General features: G+C 48.5%; 1 protein-coding gene across 1 annotated transcript in view; it reads left to right on the forward strand.

Moving 5' to 3' along the window:
- Positions 1 to 939: 939 nt before the first annotated feature.
- trpa1b (transient receptor potential cation channel, subfamily A, member 1b) overlaps positions 940 to 11,436 on the forward strand; it is a 30,247-nt gene continuing 19,750 nt past the window's right edge. Inside the window, exons 1-7 of the mRNA XM_060045127.1 lie at positions 940 to 1,276; positions 2,454 to 2,562; positions 3,649 to 3,859; positions 7,395 to 7,515; positions 7,770 to 7,932; positions 8,644 to 8,819; positions 10,632 to 10,739. Coding sequence (XP_059901110.1) covers positions 7,420 to 7,515; positions 7,770 to 7,932; positions 8,644 to 8,819; positions 10,632 to 10,739 — 543 coding nt within the window. The 5' untranslated portion in view covers positions 940 to 1,276; positions 2,454 to 2,562; positions 3,649 to 3,859; positions 7,395 to 7,419. The remainder of the gene's footprint in view (positions 1,277 to 2,453; positions 2,563 to 3,648; positions 3,860 to 7,394; positions 7,516 to 7,769; positions 7,933 to 8,643; positions 8,820 to 10,631; positions 10,740 to 11,436) is intronic.

An 11,436-nucleotide genomic window follows, 5' to 3' on the forward strand; every position in this document is an offset into this window, starting at 1 on the left:
GTAGTGTTCAACACGTCTCAGTAATAATCCAATCCAACTGTCCTCTTTTTTGTGATGTTGAATCCTGTTATGCTATCGGACAAACAACAGTATAGCCTCATGGTATAGTGCAGCCTCTTTATACATTCATTAGCTAGGTCAGTGTGCGTGTGTTGGACCTGCAATTGGCAGTTAGGTCCGAGCGAAGAAACAGGAACACATTTCGAAAAAACACATTTCAAAACACAGAGTTTTGAAAATAGACCCATCTGTTTGGAAATATCCCAAACAGATGCATGAACCCCCGCAAAAAATAGTTAACCATCGCCAATTAAAAAAAACCTAAACCCACATTTATTTCCTTCTGTCTATGGTCTACCTCAGCAAGCCTGAGCAGTTAATTATGTATAGCAAGAATACCGCCATAACAGCACATTTACATTGAAACAAGGATGACTCTGACTGACAGGCAGAGAGTCAGGGAAGGGGTCATGTCCATTTAGCATAGAGGTACCACATCAGCACAACGTTAAAGGCTATCTCTAACCAGCGGCTGGAATGGCTCGTAACTGTCATCGTGAGCCATTTCAGAATCAAACCACTAGTGAGGTCACCAATGTGGGCGGTGCCATGCAGGTGTGCAGGGATGGTTTACTCTGGAATTGGGAAATGAGGTTAGTGGTGATTGGATGAATGATGACAGGTGAGTGGTGAATGCTGGCCGTAGATGGAGCCTCAGTCTAAGCCAATGGCAGAAGAGGGGCAGCTTGGAAACAGCCAGCCAATGGCTGCCCTCCCTCAGGGCCTCAACACCCACGCCCCCCCCCCCCCCCCCCCCCCCCCCCCCCCCACCCCAATGGAAGCTCATTTATAACTGATGGAACACCAACGCACCATGCTGTCACCAGGTTCACACACACACACACACACACAGACTCTTATGCATCAGCTGAACTCCCGACTGCCAGCTGCAGGTTAATGGACTCAGCATACGGTGATGATGTTGCGTGACCTGTATACCTCTCTATCCTCGGCCACTTACCGAGCAACGTGGACCTAAAAGAAGCCGTAACACTTGAGAAAAAACACTTTAAATAGCTTTTGAAGTAACGAGTGCATTTGCCCGTTGCCTAAGGATGTAGGCTTGCCTGCTGAAACACTCAATATGCAAATCAGCCCGAGCGAGCGAGTCCAATTGAAAAAGATTTCCAATGTGTATTAGTGGCAGCGGACGCAAAGGGGAATTCCGAACAGGGGGACGACTTATCGCGGCTGTTTGCTGTTGTTCCAGTTCTTGGTAATGCATCAACTTGAAATGCTAAATGCATTATGACATCGATGTATGATTCAGTTATGTGCGACGGCTTCCGTAACCGCGGTGATGCCTCGCGTGACTGGGGCAGCAGCAGATGTAAAACACGTTTGCATTGGAGCGCGGCCGCACGGGGCCCGCCATACATTAGTCATATGCATCACCATCGCTCTCGCTATCGGAGTCGGCAGCGAATCATAACACGTGTCGTAGGCCTACATTGTCACCACGCGGGCAGGTGCGCTTGTTCATACGGTTCATACTCACGGCTCTTTCATGCGCCAACATAAACACGTAGGACTACTCTTGTACAAATACACAGGTACATTTGAGGCTGGATGTGGGGGTGTAGTGAGCTCCCTCCATTGTCTCAGGGCTGTCCCGTTCCAGTCTTGGAGAAAGAATAATCGCAGTACAGTTTGTTCAGCGCAAACACTCTGCTCCCGAGCTGCGATCCAGCTTCTCCAAGACCATTAGATGCGCTATGACATCCACACTTGTTTGGCTTTATCTCTTTTAAAACCACTGTAGGAAATATAATATTGGTGATGTCACTCGTTATGTTGTTAAATATTAGCAATAAGAGGTTGCACGGTTAGAGGGTCGGATGGGTTCCATTGTTAATGATGATCGATGAATATTATAATGTTTAAGTTATTGTCTGCCACAAAGGCAAGTTTTGTTAATGAACAGCGAGTGGACCGATCGCTGCCCAGCACGCTGTCTCAGAACCACTTCCACCTAGATCGGAAAGCCCATTAAATAGGCATTTTTTATATAAGATAGTCTATTAGGAATTGAGTTTTGGTATATTATATTACATTAGATTTCATTATATTGCATTTTATATGTTATATTGTATTTTAATATACATATTCTATTTAGTTATATTATATTGTATCAAAGATTTGCGTTTAAAATAATCTGAGCCGTGTCACGGTTGCTATGCACTATGCATCGTGGTGAAGGTTGCCAAGCCAAGCTGCAGTCAGTGTAATGTGATTTGTGTAGTTCACATCATCACACAAACTGAGGCCACGCAAGGGGTCAACTTCTGCTTCCTCTCACAGAGGCTCCAGGGCAGTTGCGGGTCCAGCCTGCTCTTAGCCCCTTGGTCCTTACTGTGACTCCCGCTTTCACAACACTCACGTGCTCCCATCAGACCGGAACTCATGGCCTGGACTCCGGAGTTATGCCCATTCCCGTTCCGGCTCCAACATGAAGCTATGATTCACCGACATATCCACCGACAGAAGCATCTGTAAACGTCTGTAAGTCTTTACTGATGTCATTGTTGGAAGGCTAATTCCTTATCCATTTCATGATGGCTGATTTTTTTTTTTTTATTGCTATTCTTAAGCACTAAATGATTGAATGTTTGAGACAATCCTTAATAACTTTTACTATTGCAAAACCAACCCTAGACTGCAGAAAGATAGTTGTGTGTGATATTCCATTATTAATGCAAATTACACTGCATTTAAATAAGATACTTTAACTCTGGATACTATTTCATCTGTATTTGTGGTTGAGTATTCTCCCATACCAAAACAAACTCTAACTTCCATTACTCTCAAGAACTACCAGCAAGGAAAAGGAAAAACAGCAGTATCGCTAGCAATACATATCTCCTATCTATGAGACGGCAACAATAACAAGCCCATATCTGTGCAGATCGTATTCCCTTGACATGGCTTTGCAATGTAAATGTAATCCGTGCATAATGATATACCTTATCTGATAATCTGCTAGATAAAGAGCGAGTCCACTCTCAATCTGCCCCTTTTCTCTTCTTTCTTTTGACGAATCACCCATAATCCCCACCATAAACAAGGAGGTCTGGAATCACTTTCTTCACTCAATCTTGACAAGCTAGGGCCCTATAGAACATAAAGAAGCTTTACCAAAGAAGAGTTAGCTTTGACCAAAGAAGGTAAAGACTTTGTACTCGTTCGGTTCATTGTTCTTTCTTTCTGCAATGGGTCATAAGACCGTGTTTTGTCAATAACACATTTTAAGATAAAGTTGGAATTCCATCCTACCTTGATCACAGATTTGCATCCTATCTACTTATTCATAATTATTCACAGACAACCCCAAACACGGCATACACACCGAGCCACATTTAGCCCCGGCGTTGATAACGAAACAGACGACGAACAACAACGGATATCCCGCAGCAACTCTCACCACCACGCCTTATAATGTATTCCACTTAAAAAGGGCCATCAGTCTGCCGCAATTATCAAGACCCATGATGATGAGCCTAACCTCATCACAGTGCTCTGCAGGATATATCCTGGGTATCTGTCATGCAGTGGGCCTAATGTGATGCATCAGGACATATCTCCTTTCAGATGACCACACAGGCTCCCCTCCTCACTCGGGGAGAACATGAGGGAGTGCTCTACCGTCACGGGAGACCTTCGTGTCTCCATAGATACATTTGGAGACAGATAGAGCGCTCGCTGAACACAATTGGCAGTCCCAGTTGCATTGGGCGGGGGAAGAGAACATTGGACTTTGGAAACTCTCGAGGCTCTCAATAATACTCTCACCATCTGCCAAGTAAGTGCTTCTTCTATCGACGTCTGTATCAATTTGATATTTATCGACTTGTATTCCCAGTTGGAAGAGTGTACTCTTGTTTATTTGATCAATTTGCGTCTATTATATCTTTATCAACTTGATTTAATAGTTTAGTTTGTAACTAAGAAATGTTATTTAAATGTTGCTTTTCTTCCACTGGTTTATTCCTCCATCTTGAGGATGAATATTGTTTTGTATATTTAATGCCATTTGACTTAAATAGGTGTAGTAAAATCAAAAGTATCAGAGCCACTGTGGTGTTCAGTTCAGACCTTCAGCAAGTCATCCATCTTATCTACTGATGGATCGTACACCCTAGTGCTGCTTTGTTTGATTTACATTTCTGCAATGAATACAAGACCAATGTTTATTCTGCTTGTTCTGCTCTTGCCTGACCCTTCGGAATCGCTCTCTGCCGTACTAAAACAACATTGCCTACTACCGCTGTTACCTATTGAACGCATTCAATCAGGATTGTTTGCTAATAATGCATTTCACTTTAAGCAGACGGCAGCCAACACAGGCCATGGTGGAGTTTTACATAATGTATGGAGCGGCCGTCTGTCTAACTATGACATTGTTTAGTGAGGTTGTGGGCGGACGACAACGCACCTGTCGGTGTATTGAATATCATTGTCTTTCTGTGGATCATATTTTTTAATAAATGCAAGAGCAGTATGGTTCCTGTCCACAGCGCCTCTTCAAACAGGCTATAGGAAGACATTCATCAGTGGAACGTATAGCGCCTGATAATCTTTCTTGGAAAAAGCAGGAAGGAAAATAGGAACACCCAGATTTTAATCAGCTTAGGGCACAAGTCAACAACCTACGTTTTTACGACACTGTTCTGCAGAGGTTTATGCCTGTGACTTTATTAATATCCCTCTTAGAAATAGAGACTTCAGCCTTTGACTAAACCTGTGCTGGTATTATAATGGTAGACTGCAATGCAGAGATCTACGGGGGTATTTCTTGTACGTTCACAAAGAACATTTGATTCTGTTCCCTGCACTTCCCGCCACTGAAATCATTGAAATCAAATCGATAAATGTTGGTTTCCTTTAACGAGGTATGTGTTGTGGAGGACATGAATTATTAAATCACATATTTCCCAGCTTTTCACTCACCACATAGGAAGTCTGAGATAACATGAGTATGTCAGGTTTTGCCAGGAAACATCTTTTAGATATTTGATGTTAACGATCCGTCTGAAAATGCACTGCTTCCCAAGAGTTAAGACAATTGAATGGGATTCAATTATGTCATATGCATGAAACAACGTAGCCATAATTTACCATCATCACTCCATGCACATTAGTCCGCTAAGTCAATAAACAAAAACACACTGGGAGTTCATTTATTATTATACACCGACCCAATGTAAATTGAGAAGAAGAGAGAGAGAGAGAGAGAGAGAGACAGAGACAGACAGAGAGAGAGAGAGAGACAGAAAGGGAGGGTGAGAGAGAGAGTGATAGAGAGAGAGAGGGAGAGGGAGAAAGGGAGGGTGAGAGAGAGAAAGAGAGAGATGAGGGATAGAGACATAGAGAGTAAATTTAATTGATCGCTCTGGTGGACCATACATTGCGGTTTGGTTGATTATTGATTGGCTAAGGCCCCGTCCACACGAAGCCGATTTCATGGCGAAACCGCAAAGGTCTTGTACGGTTCGGCCTTCCGTCCACACGAAGCCGGCGAATCCGCTGACCGAAACCGCAAACTTCTGAAACCACCCTCGGAGGTGGTTTCAAATCTACCCGGTTTCGTTTTGGATTCGTGTGGACGCCTGAAACCGACTGAAACCGTAAACCATGACGTCATCGCCCCACCCCTCGACCCTCTAGCCAATGACTGTTAAGCCCGCGGAGTCTCAGAACTCACAACAACAAGGATTTCTGTAGCAGAAGCAGCGCTCCTTATAGGCCTGGAAAGTGTACTACAGCGTTTCTACAGATCTACCCGGTTTCGCTTGGCTTCGTCTTTACGGAGATACTGCGAAACCGGATAGATCGAAACCGTAACGGCTTCGCCTGTTTCGGCTTCGTGTGGACGGGGCCTAAGTGTCACTCTTCTCCAAGATCAATGCACCAATGAAGACAAATTAATTTGCATCAGCACTGCCACTTTGATCAACATTGTCTCTACTTGGTCACCCTTTACTACTGTGTGAGCCTGCTGCTGGCTATTCTCAGAGGTACAAATAAATACATATACGAACAAACAATCAAATACAACGAAAGTGTGGCGCCCCTGTGTTTACGGCCTGGAGAGAGCCGCCCGTCCCCAGGCCGACAGCGGGACGTCTCTTGGCGGTTAAAACTTCCACCACCATGGGGTCAAAGGTGCCGTCTGACCAGTGCTCCCTGGAGTAAAGCGATTTCGGTGGACGTCGTTTGCCCAGGCGCCATCAACCGATACAATTACACAGCCTCTTCCAATTCAATCCAGCCGGGTTATTTCCTAAGACATCAGGGAGCGACAACCTCCACCACCACCACCACCACCACCACCACCACCACCACCACCACCACCCACTCCCCTACCCTCCAGCTGTGAAGAACTTAATTGCTTTCCTCAGACCCCCCCCCCCCCACACTCCCATCCCCCTAGGTTTCCAAACACACACACAGTGGACTTGAATGCCCTCTCCGGTGAAGTGGAAAGTCATCTGTGTGTGTGTGTGTGTGTGTGTGTGTGTGTGTATGTGTGTGTGTGTGTGTGTGTGTGTGTGTGTGTGTGTGTGTGTGTGTGTGTGTGTGTGTGTGTGTGTGTGTGTGTGTGTGTGTGTGTGTGTGTGTACCCTACGTTTCCTTTCCTTCACATCCAGAACCAGCCTTCGGGGCCCTGGTCACATGACCTGTCACATGACTATGTGCAGCGCCAACGGAGGCATATGTGTCTGTGATTGTGTTAATTGCGTTAACTATGCATCTGTTCACAGCTTGTGTGTGTCGGTGTGTCTGTGAGTGTTTGCCCGGATGAACAATGTGTGTGGACACAAAACACGCTAACTGTTGATTGTGGTTCCCACGGCGCCATCTGAACTCTGCCCGTGCTTTTTGGCCGGGGAGCGCTTGCTGTAGTTGCTGCTCCAATGTTGTTTGTGCTTTCACTGTGATGATTCTCCATCTCGACTGGAAAAACACATATTCAGTCAAATTAGTAAATATAGTTGTGAAATATGTGTTGTCGCTCAGAGATGTGTGTGTGTGTGCGTTTTTGTATGAGGCTGAGTATCGGTGTGTGTAGGTGTGTGTGTGTGTGTGTATACATGCGTGTGTGTATGAGGCTGAATTTCTGTGTGTGTTTGTATGTGTGTTTGTGTGTATGTGTGCGTGGGGGTCTGTGTGCTTTGTGTCTATTCATCGGTGTGTATATATGTGTATATGCAGGTGTATGCGGCTCTGTGTGTGTGCGTGCGTGTGTGTGTGTGTGCATGTGGGCCTCCGTTCTCCCTGCTCGGTGAGATGTGTCCGCCCTGTCCTTCCCATAAAGCCCCTCCTTCCCCCGGCAGGCTCGCTCCCGCCCTCGGACCGCTGATGAATCAAACCAGGGAGGTCCTCTCGCAGAACAGCTGCTACACGTATGTGATGGAGGACGAGGAGACGGCCAGGGCCGGCGTCAACGTCTTCGAGGTGATGCCCTCTTTACTGCTCCTCTGTTGATACAGCTATCACATAGCACAGCGCGGATGGCTCAATCTACTGCTAGAAAACCACCATACTACTACTACTGCTACTGAGAATACGACTACACCAAACTACTACAAACTACTATCACTACTATTACTACTACTACAGCAATCACTACTATTCCTGCTCCTCCTTCTACCACTGCTACTACCACTTCTATTATCACTATAATCCCCCCCCCCCCCCCCCCCCCACAGCTCTCGGAGAGGGGCGAGCTGGCGGCGCTGGAGCGGCTGGTCCAGAGGAGCCCCGCCCTGCTGGAGGAGAGGGACGAGGGCGGAGCCGGCCTGCTCCATCACGCGGCGGGGGGGGGACACGTCTCCCTCATCCAGTTCATCACCTCCCTGCTGCCCCCCGAGGGTGAGCCCCCCCCCCCCCCCCCCCCCCCCCCCCACCCATCAGCTACTGTACACAAGCTGGGGGGAAACGAATGTATGGAGAGGACTGTGTGTGTGATGGGTGTGTGTGTGTGTGTGTGTGTGTGTGTGTGTGTGTGTGTGTGTGTGTGTGTGTGTGTGTGTGTGTGTGTGTGTGTGTGTGTGTGTGTGTGTGTGTGTGTGTGTGTTAGGTAAGAGTACTTCATTGATACCTGATATCCCAGAAGCAGAACTACACTGTAGAGGTTAGATGGTTAAAATGTAGAATAAAACACATAAACAATGAAAGGACCTATAATAGTAATGCACCTTACATATAAAGACATTTAGGATACGATATTTTTGTAGCTGATGCATATTTAATGTTTGCGTGTGTGCCAAGTCAGGTAAACTGTATTTGTTGAGCCCTAAATCCCGCTGACCGTCTCAAAGGGCTTCACAGGCCGCATGTTTACCGCACCTCTTACCCTCGCCCCCCAAAGAGCAAGAACCCCCCTCAAACAACAGGGAAGACCTCTTGAGAAGGAACACGCGTGTGTATGGGCGCATGCACCTGTACATGATGTGTGCATGTGTGTAGGCATGAGTGCACGTACGTGTACACGCATGTGTGTGCGAAAGCGTAGGGAATGTATTTATGTGCGTGTGCATGTACCTGCGACCCATGTATCCCCCCCCCCCCCCCCCCCCCCAGAGCTGAACGGCCGTGACGGGCAGGGCGGCACGGCGCTGCACTGGGCAGTGGGGAGGGACCAGGCCGCCAGCTGCAGAGCGCTGATGGACCTCCGGGCCGAGCCCAACATCCTCAACAACGCCCTCATGTCCCCGCTGCACCTGGCCATCAGCCTCACCCACACCCCGCTGGTGGAGGTGAGGAGGAGACCCATGGTTCACATCCACCTTATAGTCCGTTCACACATCCCCCCCCTCCAGAGTTGGGGGGGGGGGGGGGTGAGGGGTGGAGGTGGTGGGGGGGGGGGGGGGGCTGAGGGGTGGAGGTGGTGGGGGGCTGGAGGTGGTGAGGCGCCTCTCTTGTGCGCTCCAATCAGCCGGAGGTTGATGTGATTAGTGGCGCTCCGGATGAGGGGCTGTAGCGCGGGCGCCGGGCGACCCATCCCGCTGTAGCGCGGGCGCCCGGCGACCCATCCCACTGTAGCGCGGGCGCCCGGCGACCCATCCCGCTGTAGCGCGGGCGCCGGGCGACCCATCCCACTGTAGCGCGGGCGCCGGGCGACCCATCCCGCTGTAGCGCGGGCGCCGGGCGACCCATCCCGCTGTAGCACGGGCGCCGGGCGACCCATCCCGCTGTAGCACGGGCGCCCGGCGACCCATCCCGCTGTAGCGCGGGCGCCGGGCGACCCATCCCGCGCGCTGAAGTCAAACAGACTCATTATCATAATCACACTTAATTAGGAGTGTTTTGGGTTTTTCTTTTGGAACCAGCTCTTTGCATAATCCTTTCACGGATGCAGGCTTAAATCTGCCCGTTTTCTTGGATTCGATTACGACTTTGAATGCACGTTATTAAATCCCGCCCACAGCGACATAAATCACAGGCAGGCTCGGTAAGGCCGGACGGCGGGTTTAAATTAGCTGGACAGCTCGGGCTAAACTGGTCCAGACCGGATATTGAGTATGTGCGTGCGTGTGCATGTGCACGTGCGTGCGTGCATGTCTGTTCGTGTGTGTGCGTGCGTTCGTTTGTGTGTGTGTCCATCCTGGGGTCCGCTGCATCATCATTTGCATCGTCATGCAGACCCCCTTAAAGGCAGTCGACCCGCGTCGGACTCCAAAAGCACCCTCGCCACGGCGACGCGGACGGAAACAATACCTTCCACGAATGATGTGTTGCGTAGATGTGTGAAGGTTGCTGCTGTTATTGTCCCGCGGTACAGTAGCCAAGGGCTCGCAGCTCTCTAACGGAGCCCATTACACCGCCACTGACAGGCGGCTATTGCTGCCATAACTCCCCCTTTACAGCGCGACTCACATCGGCTCCCAGTCCTGAGACTCAACAGAGGGAAACACCCAGAGACACAAATCCTCATCATCCCGAGGTCAAGTGAAGACGTCTCTTCTCTTAATGAACCCACAATGCACACCGGTCCTTTTTTCACATTTTATTGCTATTTGAAATGATACCACGCTTTTTTCATTTTTTTTTGTCATTTCCGAAAGAAAAATAAATGTCCACCAAACGAATGTGACGCTAGGATTGTCTCGGTTTGAATTGATGCCCAGAATGTGTTTGAGAGTCGTTGTTAAAAAACAGGGGGCTGTTGAAGTTATGATGTTGACATTGCGGTCCTTCCTTTACCTTCACACTGGCACTACATTAACTTGTCACCTGGAGTGGTTTCAGTGTCCCCTAAGTTTACCTTGAAGAAAGAACCTACCTGGGTCAACGTTTGAATTTGAAGGTCCCCAAAAGGCTTCCATGTTGACACACACACACACACACACACACACGCACACGCACACGCGCACACACACACACACACACACACACACACACACACACACACACACACACACACATCTCTGGTGGCAGGTTCAAAGAGAAGGATGGGGTCCAGAATGAGGGAAGAGGTCATATATTTCCGTGGAGTCTATTAATCACCTGTCCGCCCCTCTCCCCACCTCCGCCCCCACCCCCTCGCCTCCACCGCCACCCGTCCCCAGCTGCTGGTGTCGTACATTAACACGGACTGCAACCTGAAGGGAGACCTCGGGAACACGCCCGTGATGCTGGCCTGCTCCATCAACAACTGGGAGGCCCTCAGTCTACTGGTGGGCACACACACACACACACACACACACACACACACACACACACACACACACACACACACACACACACACACACACACACACACACACACACACAGCCATGAAGGCCCTCAGTATACTGGTGGGTCCACACACACACACACACACACACACACACACACACACACACACACACACACACACACACACACACACACAGCCTTGAAGGCCCTCAGTATACTGGTGGGTCCACACACACACACACACACACACACACACACACACACACACACACACACACACACACACACACACACACAGCCATGAAGGCCCTCAGTATACTGGTGAGTCCGACACACACACACACACACGGACGCATACGGATACACAAACACATACACACACACCCACAGAGGCAATCTTGCACACACACAGACACACAAACATATAAATACAAACACACACACATAGGCATGCATGCACAAGCACGAGTGCACATACATCATTGCTTGATCGAGCACTTTAGGTAGACATTAGTAAAGTAATTCCAATTCATTATTCGTATTACATATTGATCGGTTGGTTTCCAATACTATATGTTATGTCCTTGAGTCTGTTGAGGTCCTCACTTAATATGCACGCTGAAGGAGTGTTTGCTAACTTGCGCGTTTGAAGAATTATTTTAGCTGTTTTTAGATTTCCAAAAACAGGCCACATG

The sequence above is a fragment of the Gadus macrocephalus genome, chromosome 23, assembly GCF_031168955.1.
Source record: "Gadus macrocephalus chromosome 23, ASM3116895v1".
NCBI classification, from domain to species: Eukaryota; Metazoa; Chordata; class Actinopteri; order Gadiformes; family Gadidae; genus Gadus; species Gadus macrocephalus.